The following is a 19,909-nucleotide window of genomic DNA, read 5'->3' as shown; positions in this document are numbered from 1 at the left end:
TGCTGTGGTAACTGTGGACCAAAAAGTGTGCTAGCAATGACTAAAGGGCTTCTAAAATTAATCATTGCACATAGTTCACTATTGACATACATTCATTTCTACTTCACATTAATAAAGTATTTGCATTAAAAATAATAAAATCCAGAGATTAAATGACATAGAAACTGTGGCTTGAGAAGCATCCCCAGGTATTGGTCCAGGCAGCAGAAGTCCCAGGCTGTACTCTTGGCCTTGGAAATGCCACTTCACCCCTCCATGCTTTTCCTTACGGTAAACGGTAAACAGCGGGAAACCAGTCTCGTCTCCATGTCTAAAGGCCTGGTGTGACCAGCCCCAGTCCCTTTGTACACTCTCTCCAAGATTTCTCTGCTACAACTACTGGCCTGGACGCAACACTTCTGTGCTGATTGTTGGGCTTTAACTTGAATGCTCCCTTCTTTCTGGAAGGTTATCCTCCCAGATTTTCTCATGACTATCCTCCAGAACTCAGCTCGAATATCACTTCTTTGGTTAAGTTTTCCTCAGGCGCCTCTTCTCCACACTTCAGGGCACCCACAAGGATCATTTTACTTTGGCATTTACTCCTTTGAGGACTCTCTGTTGGGACTCTAGACTGTCCTACTTGCTACTAGGCTGCATGTATTTACAACAGTCCTGGTACACACTGACACTCAGTAACCACTAGTTGAATGAATAAATGAATATATAACAAGACAAAATTTAACAGCAAAATGAAACAGATCTGGCATACGATATTTATGGTTGCTGGGTGCTACAGTTAGAGAGGCTCTTTATTAGCTCTCTCAGACTCAGGGGGCTCTATGTATTAAGCTTATGCCTAGGTTGAAGGGACAATCCTTTTCTCAGCAGTTCTGGGCAAGAGCCACGTCTTTCTGCTTGTGCTAGGTGTTTCAGGAGTTACCCTGCTGTGATGGTTTGAATAGGCATGGCCCCATTGACTCCTGCTGTGATGGTTTGAATAGGCATGGCCCCATTGACTTGTGCTGTTTGAATGCTTGATGCATAGAGTGGCACTGTTAGGAGGTTTGGCCTTGTTGGAGTAGCTGTGGGCTTGTTAGAGGAAGTGTGCCATCATGGAGGTGGGCTTTGAGGTCTCATATATGCTCAAGATATGCCCAGTGTGGCACAGTCTCCTTCTGCTGCCTATGGGTCAATATGTAGAACTCTCAGCTCCTTCTCCAGCACAACGTCTGCCTGCATCCTGCCATGCCCCGCCATGATGATAATGGACTCAACCTCTGAAACCGAAATCCAGCCCCAATTAAATGTTTTCTTTTATGAGTTTCTTTGGTCATGGTGTCTCTTCACAGCAACAGAAACCCTAACTAAGACACCTTGTATTCAGTCTGGGCCTGAGGCTAGCCTGAGGTCATGTATCACCCGTGGACAGAACTTCTGTGTCTCCCAGGACACGGGGCGCTTGATAGCACATGCTCAGAACTTGCAGGTCAACAAATGAAGGAGGTCTGAAGAAGCACGCCTGCCAGGCCTCGTTATTTGTCCAGATTTGTTCCTCTGAACTCATGTCTCTGCTAACTTAATACCAGAAGAAAAAAAAAGCCCATGAATGCCAAGGGGCATGCTGCAGGACAGTGTCACACTTAGATGGTGGCCTCCCAAGGCAGCCAGAGAACTGACTTCAGATGGAAGCAGCGTCTCTCCCACCTTCTGCTAACAGATGCATGCTAATGCATCTTGTACCTGCACACAAGCACTGTCACTGGGGAGTTGAAATTTCTCCATAAACAAGGCATTTTATTAACATAAAATATTAGAAAGAAGTCTTGTAATCTCAAACTTATTTTTCCCTGAAACAGAATGCGTTGAAACATTTAGATTCAGCAAATTCTTACTTGAAATATTACCATAATGTATTGATTTTTACCAGACTCAATTGACTGAAAAGTTGTTTGTATAGCAATATTGGCCAAACCAATATAGTAGAACAATTTTGTTACCCATAGTAATCAAGTGCATTTCTGAAGTATAATTATACTGTCATAAAAATAAAGCCAAGATACCCTTTTCCAAGCAATAAAACTATAGCGGCTATAAAACAGGAAGAAGAAAAGGCTAAATAAATGAGATTTTTAAAAATAAAATTTAGTGTCTTTCAAAAACATCACTGCCTCCTCTTCCTTCCCTTAAGCTACAGTTAGGAGAAAAAAAAGATCAATACTTCAATCTCAATAAACTATTTCAATAATAGTTAATTCAAGTGGAAACATAGTCTGAAAGTCTCTGCTCAGCGACCTGTGACATCCTGTCATGTTGGTGAGATGCCAATAATCCATCATTGCCATAATGGATATGAGCACGTGGACGCAGAGGGTGGGGGGGCATAGGTGGGAAAGGTGTGCAGAGAGACGCTCGGGCACAGGTTTGCTCTCCAGCTTCGGATCAATACAGTACATATTACTGCAGGAAACAAGCCCAGAACGGTGAGTGCTAAGAGGGGAAGAGGGGGAAGCATACATAATTAATTTTATTTGACAAATACTCATTGATTTTCTGAAAACATTACAATCCCTGTTCACCAAGTGATACCGTAATGCAACCCAGCCATATGTAAGTATTTAATTTTACATTAGGATGAGGCCTTGTTGCTTGTTTAAAATATGATCTTGGCTGCAAAGAAAATGCTCTTCACTTCACTGGAAATTTAAGGTCAAGATAAATCAAACAAGCACCCTGGCTCTCAGGTCAATATCAAAACCATTTAAAAACTACTTTTAATATATGAGATACATGTCAGGGGAAATATGAAGGCGCAGGGTCACTGCTTCTGTTTGACACCTGCAGGCTGGCTGGTGAGAGAGGAAGTCAGAGCTTCTGGGGGATTATGTGGTTCTAAATAAAGAATTTCAATAATAGTAGAATCCAACTGGAATTAACCTCAATGTCTCAGTCAACAAAGGAATGCAGCGTGAGAAACCCACTTAGGCAATTCTGCCACTATACAGACATCAGAGAGTGTACATACACTGTGAAAGACACCTATAACCTACCCTCTGGGTCAGTGGTTCTCAACCTTCCTAACACTGCGACCTTTTAATACAGTCCCTTATGTTGTGGAGACCCCAACCATAAAATTGTTTCATTGCTACTTTATAACTATAATTTTGCTACTATTGTGAACTTTAAATATCCTATATGTAGGGTACCCGATATGCAACCCCAAAGGGATCATGAACCACAGGTTAAGAACTGCTGCTCTTGATGATTACAATGTCATCATGGACCACTCTTGTCTATATGGCCTGCTGCTAATCAAGACAGTGTCACGCAGGATTCTCAAGACAGTGACACTCTTCATTCTCACTATCAAGGCCAGTTTTGTTATGTTTTTAGGAATCCTATGGCTTTGATATATTTTGCCTACTAAATGACTAGATAACTCATGTATTTTCCCACTTTATGTAAATGCCCATCAGAGTCTGCTTTTCAATACATAAATCAATTACTATAATGACTTATTAGAACCCCAGCTTCTAAGTACACATTTATTTTAGTTGGTTTTATAATCATATCACAGGGCCAGCAGTTGACTTAGGAACTCATAGGATCTTTGCTACTCCCTCCAAGGACTGTACCCAGCTTGAAGCCTAAAGAACATCATTTAAAGGAAACAACAGAAACCAACCCCGAGAATTACCCTCCCTTCTTATTGTCTCTAGATAAAAATCTTAAATAATGACACATATTCAATCTTTAAAGCATCATATAGGTGAAATAAATGTCACTGAAAATTTATACAATATCCAGACAGGATTCTTCACTGTATTACAGGGAGGAATTAGACATGGAAAATTCACTAATTTCTAACATCTAGAGACTGGAACTCATGACCAAAACATTAGCCATCATTCAAACACTTGGGAGGCTGAGACAGGCTGATCTCTGTGAGTTCAAATGAGTGTGGTCTACAGAGGGAGTTTAAGAACAGGCTCTAAATCTACAGAGAAACCTTGTCTTGAAAATCAAAACAAAACAAAAAACAAAAAATCCCAAAACAAAATCCAAACAAACAAAATCTAAGAATTAACTTTAAAAATTTGCATTAAAAAGAGACAAACAGTCAGGTGGTGGTGGCATACGCCTTTTATCTCAGTACTAAGGAGGTAGAGGCAGGCGGATCTCTGTGAGTTTGGGGCCAGCCTGGTCTACAAGAGCTAAATCCAGGACAGGTTCCAAGGCTACAAATAAACCCAGTCTGGGGGGGGGGGCGTAAGTCAAACAAAAACATGAAGTGATGAGTCTTGGTGACTTGGGTGACTATTATTAGCTAATGGGCAGCCCCTCTGGTGACTCGGGCGACTGCTAGCTACCAGGCAGCCTCTCTATTAACTTGGGTGACTATTGGCTAATGGGCAGCCCAATGTACTCTCAAGACTTAACCATCCTGCACTTCTGAAGTCTGAGTGCAGCAGCTCTGTCTGAAGCAGAGTCTGAGTGGCTGGCTTTGGAACCACAGGATGTATGTGTCCAGAGTAACCGGGCCTGTTAATCACTCTGATTTCAGTGCCACAAACTATCCAAGAAAAGGGAACAGGGACTAGTTTGCTGGGCGAGAAGATGCTGGTCATCAAAATCTTAACATCAGTAAATAGACATCCTTGGTCTGGAAACCCCCCCTTCTAGGTGAGAGAGACAGGGAAGGATGCAATTAAGGAGCCCACCAAAACCTGAGTGGAAGCCTCGGTTTCTCTCACTCTTATTTCAGCCAGCAAGCACCAAGCATCCACTCAGTGCTTGACACTGTACCTGGTGTGCTACGGAATACAAAGGAACACAACAGTCTCTGCCTGACCTTGAGAAACAACACAGCCTAGGGAAAAGCACAGAGGGGAAAAAAAGAAGAGGATACATTGCCAAGGGTTCTGGCCTAGCAGATGGACGACTAAACAAACAGAGTCCTCTTACTTTCCAGTGGCACAATGGGCTTACACCATGTGAGCCATCCGGTGACAGTCTGAAAGCAAACTGTGATACCAGGTAAAATACCGTGAAGCTTTCAGAAAGTCTCAGTGTGATAATATAACAACGTTTTATTAGTGGGATAATTAGGAAATTAAAAGTATATAACATGCAGCATAGTGAAGATTTTTCCAAGTTAATTGAGTCCAAGGATGATTCTGAGATTGTTTTTATAGATGCTTCTCAACATGAGCTCCAGACCACGCAAGAGTAGAAAATGAGAGTTTACACTGTCAATACTATTATTACCAGAAGCCACCAGAAAAACGTGCCAGTCACAAGGCTCGGCCTTCTGTGATCTCTCATAAATATGCAGCAATCTGAAAAGATAGGTCCTACTATTATCCCCACTCTACTGACAGAAACATAGAGGCAGAAGACTATACACAAATTGCCTGATTCGCATGGCTAGTTAGCAACAGACACAGAATTCAAACTCAGAGCCCGCACAGTTAACTACAACATATATATCCTCTGTATCCACTGCAGTTTTGAAGTTCATTGTGAATCAAGAATTAAAACATGCCTTTCTTGTTAAAAAAAAAAAAATGTTTTTTTGAGATTTGTAAGGCTTAGGTAAAGGAGCAATGCAAATGTCCCTATTTTCCTTTCCCAGACTTCCCCTTCTGCCACACTTAGGCTATGCTTCAAATCTCAACAAGAAACATGAACCCAAACCCAGAGAATGGCCTACACGGAGTCTATACTACACCAGTCCAGATGTCTGGAGCCAGCTTTTACACAGCCAACTGATTAAAATGATGAAAATGTGCCAACTATTAAATAATAGACATCACAGTTACATGAGGTACCAGATCACTTGAAATTTACAGCGTCCTAATAAGTGAAGTGAAAAGATTGAAATATTAGACTTTCGATGCACACTTATTAGCTTTATTATACTTCCTAAGAAGAAAATTAAATAGAACCATTAGGTAGTTTTGTTACCAATGAGTGGATTTTCCAATATTTTCTTCATCTAGTTTATGTAGCATAGCCTCTAATGTAATCATTTTATTTCTGGAAAAAAATCCACAATTTTTATAGTAAACACTATTAAGGTAAACTTGATGTAAGAGAAAGGCAATCACAACGCATCAAACAGTGTTCCTTAAAGGCTTTGGTAAACTGAACGCTCCGTTCTTGATGACTGGGGTGTTATTCTGTGGTGAACTGAAAGCCAGGGTTACAAGGACACTGCACACTGAAGCCCAGAAATGAAGGGCAGTCATGGACCACAGTGGCTTTGGTGTGGATATCGTCACATTCTTTCCCTTCAAGAACTAGATATGAACCAACTGCAGGGACAGACACCTGTATTCAGGAAGCTGAGTCAAAAGGCTTCTTGAACCAAGGAACTCAAGACCAGGTTGGGCAATGTGGCAAGATCCAGTCTCAAAACAAAATATACAAGTAACAGAATTGTGTAGGCAATAGGACACGTGAACTTTTTTTTTTTTAATGAGAAATGTACTAATTAAAAGAAGTACTCCATCATGATGACACACAATTTACCTTCCCGAAGCAACTGCAGTCCAAACAGTAACCCTGTGAGACTCAGTGAGTGTGGACGAGGGTAGCTAGGCGAACCCTTGGGAAAAGCTACTAACCCCCTAAGACTCAGTGAGCATGGATGAGGGCAGCTAGGTGAACCCTTGGGAGAAGCTGATAATGGCATCTGCATTTCAACAACCACAAGAACCTGTGATAGAGACTTTTGAAACGTCCAAGGGACATGTCAGTCCCAGTGAAAGGCTTTCTAGCCCAGCTCTGTGGCTAGACCCCAGTGTGAGGGATATTCAGGGGGAAAATTCTCCAAGAGAGTTCTGAGGACAGTGAGGACTGATGGCAGCTTCTGAGCGGGAATGCTTACAAACCAAGGTATGCTGGAGCATGCTCTTAGTCCCAGCACTCAGAAGACAGAAGCAGGAGGATCTCTGTGAGTTCCAGGCCATCCTGGTCTATATAAAAAGTTCCAAGCCAGCCAGAGCTACACAGAGAGACCATGTGTCAGGGGGGGAAAAAGCATCAAAATTTGTATAAAATGGTTATGATGATGTTAAATTTTATATTTAAACATGATTAAAATACTTTTGAAACAACAGCAGCACAATTTTATAATCTCCCCTTGGGGAAGTAGACAAGTTATTTCTGCTTCCCTGTATACTCCCCCCTTTTATATTTGTATTGCAATTTTATAGATGATTAGAATTTTAACATCTGTACTGGAGGTGCAGCTCAGGAACTCTGGTCCCTGGGTTTAATCCCAGCATCATTGTGGCAGGACTTAATTTTAGACCAACGATTCATGTTATTAAATTATCTGAAGGAAAAATTATCTAAAAGATGAATGCACTTTCTGTTCTTTTGTTTTTGCTTTCAAATTTTTTTGAGGCATGGTCACATGCTGTGGTTTATGCTAGCAATCAACTCACCATTAGCCCATGTTGATCTCAGACTCTTAACAATCCTCCTGCCCCAGCATCTCAAGGGCTGTGATTACTAAGGTTTTGTTGTTGTTTTGGGGACAGGGCCTCACTATGCATCTCTGGCTAGCCTGGAACTCACAGAGATCCACTTGCCTCTACCTCCTGATACTGGATTTGAAGGTGTGCACACAATGCCATGTCTGGCACAAGTTCTTAAAGAACTATGTTTTGGGAGAGGACCCTCATCTTTGCTGTATTTAGGGGGTCAAAAGCCCCAGGAGTGAACCCACATCCTGGCTGTACCTAGGGATCAGAAGCCCTAGGAGAGGACTTACATCCTGGCTGTCCTTAGGGGAACATCCCTGGGAGGATGACTGGATCAGATGACTTGAAGGATCTCTTAACTCCCTGTCCAATTCCATGCCAAGGCGGCATCAATACACAAGGATGTGTTGGGTTCACAAGGAACCAATCAGAATACAAATTAATTCTTTTATAACCCCAATTATTTTTAATATTATAATATCCATGGTAAAAACACAAGCACAATTCGGTATGGGGCTGGTGTGTGTGCAAGAAAGCTCTGTTGCCCAGAGGGCTTTCTTACGGAGGATGAATTTGTTAATTCCTAGAGGAATATTTTTCATACACCACTGCAGACTATTAAGTGCCACATATTACATTATGTACTTTAAACTTTGCACTGCCGTGAGAGGGACTTCCCTGTTGAGAGAACTTTTTTTTTATGCTTAGCATTTTTTAATATGAAAATGAACACTCCTTTAGGGTAAGATCACTGCAACTGGATTGGGAGAGTCTCCTAACTTAACATATTCATCAATGTGTGTAGCAGAAACACTCTGGGGGAGGGGCGGGAGGGAGGGAAACACAACAGGAAAAAGGATTTTTAATAACAGTGTCAACACAGGGCAGAGCATTGATATTTATAAGGTTCGGTTTCCACTGGGCATAGCTGTAAACAGGCAAGAGACCAGCACAAGGTGAGAACAAGTTTCAAAAATAACAATAATAAGTAAAGGTGTTAAAGAGCAAAGAAAAACATGTCCTAAACTTCAGGTCAGTAAAAAACGCACACTTGCGAATGGTGGACTAGTAACCACTCACCCAGGAGAGATGCAGACTCAGAAATATTAAAAAGGCAATATAAATGCATTTTCAGGCAATTCCCGAGAAAATAGAAGTTGCCTTGCAGATCCTGGTGTCAAATGTGGAAATAAAATCTAAGCAGTGGTGGACATGTAAAACCTTGCCATGAGGTACCTGGCTCTCAGCACTTGGCAAAGCAGAGAGAAAGTTTAAACAGAAGGACTACTCACTTGTAGACTGTGCCTCCGTTGCCATGGCCAAGGGTGTCTCGATACCGTATGTCTTGTTCATTCATCTCCACAGGAAAGAAAGAAAAACAAAAAGGGTGTCATGCTGCGGATGGAAATGTCAAGGAAAGCAACTCTGGGCCATAAACAACAAGCAGGCTGGGTCATTCCAAGTTCAGCTGCAAGAACGAGAGGATCAATACAACATTTGCTGTCCAATTTATAAAAGACGATACCAAGGGACAAAGTGATGGAAAGTTTAATGACAATTTGTTTGCCTGGGTCATTTCATTAAAGTTTGATAAAAGGTGTCAAAACGGAATGATATAACACAGCTCAGAAGGGTCAGGTCAGACAGATACTGATAGGAAAATGGTCTCCAGCATGGCACACAACTAATGCCAACCAGCGAAACACACAGGACCAAAGCCAAGCTTGGTGTGATCTCACACTCGAGCGCACACGTGCATGCATGCACACACACACACACACACACACAGAGCCAGTAATTTATGCATGCTGTGTAAATAAACTAGCCCCTGAAAACTCCTTGCGTGACCCCATAATTAACACAGAGAAAACTGAATAATGTTTATCATTTTCCTCAAGTGGAAAGAGGTTTTCTTTGCAAATGATAAGTTAGTACACAGCAATAGCTGGGTTGAAATCATATTATGCTGATTGGTAAATGCCAAACCACATGCCAACATCATAATGCCTACAGGGAACACACAGCATGTGTGTGATATCAACTAATGCTACTCCTAGAACGTAAAGTACAAGACAGCATGCATGTTTCCCAAGGTTCTACAAAACTTACATCAAAAACACCACTCTTGTTTGTAATCATGAATGGCAGGTAAATTATGGTGGCACCCACAAAGTAATGTTTTCAAGTCTTTAAGGGACTCCCTAAATAATCGTTTATCACATGACTTTAAAGCTAGTCTGACTCCATTTGATACACTCAGTAATTCTTTAGGTACTGGTACGGCTGCATAAAAATTAACTGCCAACTTTATTCACAAAGTAGATTTAATAAAGGTATTGTTTTCCATATAGCTAAAGCTTGGGAAAGTAAGCCCTGAAAAAAATCAATTTCCAGGGAATTGCACTGCCTTGCATTGGGCAGAAAATGGATGGAGTTCTTAATTCAATATCACTTGGAAAATAATAGTTTGCTTTTGGACCATTATTATAGTAAAGCTTTAAATATTTGCTCTGCTCTAAACTCCCACCTTCTGAATAAAGCACAGGCTTCATTTATCAAGGGAAATAGTTTTCCTCTCTGCATTTCTGCGGCTGAAGCTTCGGAGGACTGTGATAATTAAGTGTGTGGTGCAAGTAGAAGCGACAGCTTCCTTGCCAAGCTATTTTGCCAGTTCCTAAAAGAGTATCGACAGACTCATGTGTGAGGGTCAATCCAGCACCAGATTTAATTGTTGTACAACCTGATTGATGCAATTTACAATCGGCTAATTGCTATATTTAAGGTCAGTGGAAAAACACTGGCAGACAAGTCAGAAAAATTGCCAACTGCTTCCATATTCGAGGAAAATTCTGTTCTCGTGACCTTTAAACTACTAATGTAATAAAATGATATTTTACCCTGTAGAAAAGATGTGGCGTGAAGGAAAGAAAGCCACATTACTCTGGACTAAATGACACCTTTTCTAACAACATGGACAACAGCAGCCCAGGAAGTGACCTGAGATGCTAGGCGAGCAGGACTGCCACTTGCTTCGCTTTGATTGATGAAGGGTTCATAAGCAGTGGTGTCTACTGGCAGGTATGAACAGCTACCAAGCCAATTCCCTGAGAGCATTTCTCTAGGTAATCTAAACATGCCTCCAACAACCTAATTTGCACCATTAACTTGCCTAACGAGATACATTCTCACTGTGGCTCGAAGTTAATTTCTAGGAGGGAGAAATGTCACTTAGTCAAGTGCACAAACTCTGAATTGGTGGCACTAAGGTCAAAGGGCAGTTGGGATGTAGGCATGCATACAGCTCAGAGGGTCTGGGTTCTGGAAGGGCTAACATTTGTGAGCAAGTCCTTCCCACCGGCAAAGAGCAAGATATGGGTATCTCTGACCATCTACACCTACAATTCTAACAATACTCACAAAAGAGGATATTCCCACATGCCAACTCCATTAGGAACAGTAGGTTTACAACATCAGGGGAGGGACTTAGAGCCTCATGAGGAAGATTGGTGAGAAGTTGAGGAGGACAAAGCCTGTTGTTGCATGTGTACATGAAATGAGTGCTAAAACTTAAGATGAAATTATGGAATCCCCTAGATAATAAGGAAGATTATGCAAGATCATAAACATAGAAGTGGCTCTCAATTGTAGGTTCTAAAAGCATATTACTTTAAAAGACCACAGCCGTAAGAAATGATCATATGCTATTGCAAGGTGTGAAAGGCCTTTGCCCAGCCAATGAACTGATAGTATTTTCTGTAATATTAAGAATATCAACAGTCAGAGAGATGTCTCAGTGGTCAAGAACACTTGTTTCTCTTGCAGAGGACATGGATTCTGTTCCCAGAACCCTCACTGGGAGGCCCACAATCACTTGTAACACCAGTTTCAGAAGAATTTGATGCTCTCTTTGAAATACTGTGGGTGCTGCACGCAAATGGTGTACATATGGACAAGCAGGCATGTACACACATGGTAAGTAAGAAAGAAGGAGAGAGGGAGGGAGGCAGGGAGGGAGGGAGGCAGGCATGGTGGCACACTCCTTTAATCCTAGTGAGGCAGAGGCAGGAGGATCACTGTGAGTATGAGGCCAGCCTGGTCTACATAGCGAGTTAGAGGTTAGTGGGTCCAGAGCTGTATCGTGAGACTTTGTCTCAATAAATAAATAATTTAATACATATGTACATATCTTTATCTTTCTGTTTGCTTATGCGTTTTCCATGTTTTTATAGCATATGATTTTTCTTATGTTTTTAAAAGTTGGGCTCCATTTGCTTGTTTTAGGAGACAGGGTCTTGAAGTCCTAGGGTCAAGTGTTTTTTTTTTTTTTCCTGGTCTGTCTCCTGTGTTTGGGACTACATGTACATGGTTACTGTATCATATTGTAAAGACAAAAGCTTATTAAAGCAGAGATCATGAAGTGAATTTTAAAAACATTGAGGATTTCATACATGATATAAAACTATAAAAAGCAGCTAATGCATTTTTGCCAGTTATTCTTAGATAAGCATATTAATTCAAACTTTCAGAATGAAGCACATGAATCATGTTTACTGAGAAATGGAGGTGGGATTTATAAACTACAGAGTAATTCATGTGACCACTAGGATCATACAAACCACAGCTTTATTGCACTTGAAGGCCACTTAACCCAATTCATAACTTCATAAGTACACTAGTTCAGCATTATGCACCCACAGTCTGTCTTGGATGCAAGATGGGGGAGCACTGCTTTCCAGTGGTCAGTGTGTACAGACAGGCAGCCACTAACCAAAAGGCTCTCATAGGTTAAAAGCAATTTTCAAAATAAATAAATTTCATTTATTTCTAATAAGGTATATTTTACAAACAACACTTAGCTCAAGAGCTAGGGAGATGGCTGAGTTGGTAAAATGCTTGTTATGTAAGTATGTGGAATTGAGTTCATATTCTTACCACCTGCATAAAAATGGGGCATGGCGACATACATCTGCAATGCCAAAGCCAGGGGGCAAAGGTAGGTGGATCTCTAGAGTTTGCTAGTTGGCAAACAACCAAAATAGCAAGCTCTAGGTTCAGTGAAAGAGCCTGTCACAAAAAACTGAAATGGACAGCAATGGAGGAGGACAGTTGAGGTCAATCTTTGACCTCCATGTGTGCACATTGCTAGCATGTCTATACATGCATGCACTACGATCACTACACCCCATCCACCCCCACCCACCCCACACAGCTTTTCAAGCTATAAAGATGTGAGACTGGTTTTTAACTTAATGAAGATGCCAGTTTTTAATCAGTTATTTTCCCTGTTTTAACTTTAAAAATCAAATAAGCAAAACAACAGGTGTGAGAGGAGAGGAAGGGAAAGCCACAGAAGCTGCATATTCACGAACAAGAAAGCGGATGGTTGGTAGTGCCTGTATTCTAGTTCAGAGAGAAGAGGGGACCAAGAAAGCAGGAGCCAACAGCCACCACAGAGGCCCGGCTATGTCGGGGCAGAAAGAGAGACTCGGCAAATCTGGCTCACACTCAGCCTCATTCTTGCCTCAGTCTCCATCCACTGGACCATTTGGAACTGGAGCGCTTTACATGCTGGTGCTGACTGGGCTTTTAAAGGCAGTTGTTACAGCTGATCCCTACCCTCCCTAGGTTAGAGAATTTTTCTAAAGGTACCTCAAGTTCTGGAAGTAATAAAGGTGTGGCAGGAAAGGAACTGGCACAGTGTTAACCTGGACTGACAGGACAGTAAACACAGTCAATCTCTCGCTACAAAATCAGAAACAAAAGGGAAAGAAACCACTTTAGAGACACAGAGGCAACAGTCACAGGTCCATGGAGTGATGACTGTTTCTTTTTAAATCCTTTGAATTGACCCTCTGGGCTCTTCCCAGTCATTTTCAAACTCAGGGCAAACATTAGACAGACAAAGTCACAGTGGACTTGAGTGGGGGAAAACACTCCAAAAATACCACGGCAAGTCTGATTCATAGCTCTCAATAAAACAGGCCCCAAATATCTTTTATTTATTTAATAAGCTGGAAACTGGAATCCTCCACCATAAAGTGGTAACAGGAAAAGAACAGCTCTGTTCCAAAGACTAAAGGTAAACTTGTAAAGTGGTTCTTGATTTAACATATTAATGAAATTAATGAGGACAATGAAACAGAATACAATTATGGATTAGCAAAGACTATGTTCTTTATTGTCTGACTGTGTTAAAAAATAAGCATATCACTTATGAATCATTAAAATAAAAATGCTCAATTAATTCTATTTTATATGTAAAGGCCTGACAGAACCGAGTCCCAGCACGAGACCTTTGCTTCACAAATCGAAGCAATAATGGTTTCAGAAGGCGTCACACTCTATGAGCAGACAATTGGGGAGATTTAGTAAATCCCACTTTATAGAGCAGAGACTAATCGGAAAACACAAGCCAGTCAAATGTTTCTTATGAACTGTTGACACTCTATCAATGCTGAATCAATTGGTGGCATTTACTCTGAGTGACAGAAAAGAAATAAATATTTATATCACATAACCTATATCAATGAACCTAGGCAGAAGGCTATTTCTAACCTGTCAATATTTGATTATCTTGAAGAATCATGTCTCTTTCTGTTGATGATTAATATGAATTCCTTATGAAATCTAAGTGGAGGCTAGTGGAAAGGCAAATCATTATTAATGCTTGAGAGCTTAAACCACTCAAATAAAACTATACTCAAGTGTTCAAGTATCGTTAAATGTGACTTACATCTTCCATATCAAACGGTGTCAGTATTCAGCCCGGAGATTTACCGATGCCTACGCCTTGTGCACTGTTTCACCACAATGCAATCTCACCCTCGGAGAGCGGCTCCCCCGCACAGAAGAATTAGTACAAGTAGGTGTTTTGAAAGCATACGGAGGAACATTACTCGTCTCTCAATTTTTAGATATTTATTTTTGAGCAAAAGTAAGCATAATATTAGCTTATCTTTAATAAAAAAAAAAGGTAGAAAGAAACTGCCACACTGTCTACTGTGGGGTTAGCATATTCCCAAGAGAAAGCAATAAACAATACTTAAGTGTCAAAAACCATTGCAAGCCAATCTCCCACTGCAAAGACCCTCATATGTGACCCTACTACAATATTTGTGGGCTGTGTTTTTTTATCAAAACATTAGGGGCATTTCAGAATGACTCTGTGTGTGTGTTTGTGTGTGTGTGTGCGCGTGCGTGTAGTTAAAAACAGTGTTTTTCATTTTGGAGACTGTATGACAGGCTATTTTCCATTGTCTAGGTTGAATAAATGTAGTTAAAACTTCTTAATTTATGTCTATTTTGAAATATATTTTCCAGCTGAAGAACATGAGTGACTTGTACATAAACTATAATTAATAACAAAAATGCAAGCATGCTGAGGATACATAAGTGGCCTGGGCGCAAGACTCTGGCTTTTGTTCATGCTGGTCCTGCACATACACCAGGCACAGGGCATCAGGTGCAGACCTTGCTCTAAACTAACCCTGGCAAAAACAGTAAATAAATGCTATCTAACATTTGGGGGCTGAGGGTATAGCACTAGCTTAAAATGTGAGAAGAGCCAAGTCTGAGCCCTAGCACCGTCTATCTCAGAATTTGAGACTACCGGGATTAGACACTCATACACCACCAAGTCAGAGCATCTTCTGCTGGACGTGGAGCACTGAATGACTAGAGTCATGCACACTGGCTGAGAGGCTGTGAGAATCAGATCAAGTCAATTTTTTGTAAGTATTCACAAAACTGTGTGCCAGACTTCCAGAAGTACTTTCACGCATGGCATGCACGCAGTGTTACAGGTGTTATTAGAGACAAGCGTGAGGATCCAGCTTTGTCCGCTCGCCATGCTCCACTACAAGTCCTTGATTCATGAAATGCCAGCAAGGCTTGGGGAGGTCGGCATGCGGAGGCACTGAATAAGCATCGGAGATAATTAAGACCTCAGCCTTCGAAACATGGACGGAAGTGAACAGCAGTTAAGAAAATCAATAAGAGTCTTTTATTTGCAGTGACACAGATGTCTCAGTCAATAGAGCCTAATAGGCAGGCTTGATCGCAACGGACAGGCGCTGCCTGCAAGGCTATCAAAGGGTTTGCACTGTAACAAACATTAAAACGCATTTATGTTGCTACTGAGGAATTGCAGGCCCTGTAGGTAGCTTCATTTACCAGTGAATGTTTAAAAGCTCTATACTTTTTCTGAAGTGTCCATTTACTAGAGTCAAAATTAGTGAAAAATAAGTAGCCTGCAGGCCCGTTTGTCCTTCCTGGCCGGGTTAGGTCATTCAGATTAAACTCAGATGGCCCACTGAAAAGGCAAACCAAGGTTCCCTGAAGCTCAGGGACTCATGTGCCACAGCCTGTCCAGCCTGGCTTCTGTCCCCACAAAAGCCAGTGCTAGTCTCTGGACAAAAGAGGAGCTAAGGCTGGACAGTAACAGTCTTTCCCCTTTGTCCCCAAAGATAATGGAAGAAACAGTCACCTCAGAACACAGGGCCCTGTCAACAACCCACGGGTTGATGACTTGTTCAGAACTGATTAACTTTTTTAAGCTGAGATGGCAGTGGGGTGTGTGCACAGTGCCTCAATCTGCTGGGAGTGAAAGCCATTAGCTCAGGTTGAAAACCATGCTGCAGATTGTTCTGCCAATCAAATTAAGCTGTGGCATTCATTTATGACAAGAAGAAACGTGCAGACTCTTCGTCACTTAGCACCAACTCTGGCACACTCTGGACAGCCACAGATTTGCTACTCTGAAGGCTAGCATGTGACAATACTTACTTGGCCATTGGCCAGGATCTTCTTCAGTTCAGCGGAGGACTTCTTCAAGCTGCAAAGTAAAGACACCGTTAGCAGCATGGCCACCAACAAATCTCAACACCACTGCAAACTCTAGACCAGGGCCCCGAGGGCGCGGCTTAGGCGGCAGAGTACTTGCCTCCCATGCACCAGGCCCTGGGGTTGATCTCAAAACCAGGTAAACAGTGTGCTGGTGCACACCTACAATCCCAAGAAGCAAGAGAAGCAGTGGTTCAAGGTCATCCTCAGCTACATATGGAGTTTGAGTCCAGCCTAGGTTATATGAGAACTTGTCTAAATAACAATAATAAAATAATAATAATAATACACAAACGAATAAAACTTTTAAAAAAAACATAGCACCTCCCCAACCACTATTCTCTGTGAAATGTAGAGCTGACTGGCTCTGTCCTCAACTGCCCACACTACGCTCTCCTCAGATAAACTCCCCCTTCTGGTTTTTCCCAGTGGGGCTCTTCCTTGCTCCACACTCTCCCCTGAGAACACAGATCTCAGCTCCGTCTATTATGGCCCACTCCTCCTTGCTCCTGAACACCAGGTGCTAACTGTTCAAGAAATGGTGGTCAATCTTATTCTGTGGCAGGTGTAGCGATAACATGGAAAGACATAAATATCTAAGTACATCAGGAAGCAAATGGGATCAGAACCTAATCTGAACCACAGACTTAATCTGAACCACACTGGCATTCTACCTGACATTTTTAATAAGTAAAACTGGAATCGACCTCAGACTTCGAGCTGATAATCATTCTCTCTAAACACTCCTTAAAATTCTGCTGGGTCCAACACAGACTACTGGGCCTCCGTTCCTACTTTTTAAAAACTGCCTAAGATATGCCTTCACCTAAGGATTCTAGGCTAATAATGCCCTCCAATTGGCTAGGGGGATAGTCAGGAATTTTATAGACTGGGACAAACAAAACATACCAAAAAGTGAGCCGCTGCCTCAGAACCAGTCCGGTTACCAACATGGTCTGGCACTTCCATGTACAGGGTGCTGAGCAATGCCAGGCACGGTCGCATGGCTACTGCATATCCTCCAGATTTAGTCCTCAGGAACTACACTCCTTTATGTATAGTTATTATCCCTGACTTACAGACAAAAGGCATAGCTCTTGTCCAAATTCTGATTATCACACTTTCACAGGCCTGTCTGAGAAATATTTCAATCTTTGGTAATTCTGGGTCTAGTAAGGACACAAACAACCAAACAAAGGCTCCACCGTGTCCTCTCCACAGACAGCCCATTACATCATAAACTTAAATAACAACACTTCCAATTCACGGCATTTACAAAATGCCTTTCATCCAAGAAACAAAATATGATTCCTTAACATAGCTTCATCAATCTTACACTGTCAGTGGAAGGAGGGAGAGCGTATTCATCCTAATATTACAGAAAGTGAAGGCCACACTGTTTGGAAAGGTCTTGGCAGAGGGACTTGAATTCAGTCAGTCATGACCTAGGAAGACCACGTGGGTTGATAAGCTCAGTCTACCAGGGGTCATTTACCTATGCCAAAAAACAGCCTATACTTTGAAAAGTAATAAAGGGAAGACTGATTCCACTTCACACCAGGGTCTAGATGTGGGGATCTAGTTTTAACAAGGGAGGAGGAGTAGCACTGAGAAGTCGAGTATATGTTTAGGATGTGCAAGGTCAAGTCTTAGCACGAAAAACAAAAAGTTTCATCCAGTAAAACTGTTTTAGACACTGCTTATTCAGCATCTCATTTCTGTCTGTAAGAACTTGAGCTACCAAAACTCCTTTTTCAAATGTTTTGAAATTTAAGTGCACATAATGGTAACCTGGCTATAACACCTGAGGAAAGACACTGAGATATCCAAAGTGTAAAAGAATAAAAAGGCAGGAGAGGTGGCTCAGGGGTTAAGAGCACAGATTAAGTGAGAACTGAGGCTGAGGGAGAAGTAAAAGCGGACATGAGTATACACAGCCACTCACCCACCCATCCCAGCAAGCACTCACGTGCCATGCCTCAGACCAGGGCTTGCAGTGTGTACACTGAGTCACTGCCCTCCTAGAGCACCGAAGCTATGGGGAACCAAGATGATGGCGCTCCGATGTGCTCACTGCTATAGTCAAAAGAAGCGTGGGTGAGGGTGGGGCACAGGGGTCAACAAAGAGAGCCTGCTATCACTTTGCAGGTGGGTGGTGATGGGGTCCACACAGGGCACCTTCTATAGCTTGGGAGGTGGGGGGCACAGGGGTTCACACGGGGCACCTGCTATAGCTCGATCGGTAGGTGGTGATCAAGAATAGGCTGAAGTGCACAGAACACCTGTACCAAACAATACCCCTCAAGACCCACGGAGGTCTTGCTGTATCCTGAAGTAGGAAATGGTGCTCATAATTGTGCCTTAGGGTTACATTTTGGAGTATTAGAAACTCCATGTTTATTAGAAACTCAGTCCTGTTGAGGGTGTGGATCTTGAAAAGATTCTAGTGGGAGATGCATATGTCAGTTGGAGGTGTGACCTCAAAAGTGATTGTGGAACCCAGGCTCACTCTCTCTGGTTCCCTGCAGCAGTCACTCTGAATGAGGAGAGATAGCCACAAGGAGTCACCACCAAGACCTGTCCTGGGTCACTGGGCTTTCAATGCCCCAAACTGTGAGTTAAGTAAACTTTTTCTCTCAACACAATGGACTATCTTGGGTATTCCATCATAGTGAAGAAGAGCTGACTGATACAATTAGGCTGTCCCAGCTAAGGTAGAGCAGAACTGCAGGGGCAGTGGAGATTTCCCCAGAGCTGAAAGAGGCAGATGCAGAGCTCCTAGGAAGGTGCAGGCTGCTGGAAGGGATGTGATGTGGGAGAGAAGATGGCAGGAAGAGCTCACTTAAAAGAGGGAATAGTCGTGTTCTAGGGGCAAAACTCCATCTTTCCAAGTGGGTGCCGAAGGGCGCCAAATCCCAGCTCAGAAAGAGCCTCTTAAGATGGACCTGAATGACAACAAAGGGGCAGCCTTGGCCCAGGAAGTACATCCCTAGCACAGATGCTGGGAAGAGACTGGGTGTCCATTAGACAAAGAACAGGAGACAAGCATCAGGGGAGAGCAGGCTAAGACGGGTGCTTCCCCTCCTCCCCACAGGCGAATCATCTAAGAGCACTGGGCGGCTTGCCCTCTGCTACACAGCCCTCTCTGGCTCTGTAAAGAAAGGTAAAGCCCCTGGACCTTCTAGGCCCCACGTGACCGGACTCCTGTCTCCATCCTTGCTTCCCACCTCTTGTGTTACTCTCCCAACTTCCCACACCCTGCCCTAACCCGGCACCTCCCTCATGTTCCAGCCAACCAGCCCACTTACACAGGTCAGCTCTTTCCCCTCAGGGCCTTGTCGTAGGCACATCCCTCTAGCTGAAATGTCTTTATTGTGATGTAACTTGGTCCTCCTTGTGCATCAGGTCTAGATGGAAACATCTCTCTCCCCAAGGAGCCAGTTCTGAGTACTCAGTTTAAACAGAAACATATTCCTGTCTAGTGTTTTCCTCCGCATGCATCTGCTTCCCTCATGACAGTACTGCCGCATCATACTCCTAGGACAGCAGCTAAGGAGTAAGAGGCACTTCATAAATACCTGCTGATTAGTCATCAA

General features: G+C 42.5%; 1 protein-coding gene across 3 annotated transcripts in view; it reads right to left on the bottom strand.

The window, feature by feature from the left end:
* Map2k5 (mitogen-activated protein kinase kinase 5) overlaps window positions 1-19,909 on the bottom strand; it is a 226,341-nt gene that overhangs the window by 162,720 nt on the left and 43,712 nt on the right. For all 3 annotated transcript variants that reach the window (XM_041679391.1, XM_041679392.1, XM_041679393.1), the window contains exons 7-8: window positions 16,257-16,305; window positions 8,765-8,829 (exon numbers count right to left, since the gene is read on the bottom strand). In XM_041679391.1, coding sequence (XP_041535325.1) covers window positions 8,765-8,829; window positions 16,257-16,305 — 114 coding nt within the window. The remainder of the gene's footprint in view (window positions 1-8,764; window positions 8,830-16,256; window positions 16,306-19,909) is intronic.

This window comes from Microtus oregoni, unplaced genomic scaffold (assembly GCF_018167655.1).
Source record: "Microtus oregoni isolate MIOR12 unplaced genomic scaffold, Mior012 000032F_ref0000030, whole genome shotgun sequence".
NCBI classification, from domain to species: Eukaryota; Metazoa; Chordata; class Mammalia; order Rodentia; family Cricetidae; genus Microtus; species Microtus oregoni.
The sequence above is the reverse complement of the archived record's forward strand: the minus strand, read 5'-3'. Positions and strand labels throughout refer to the sequence as shown.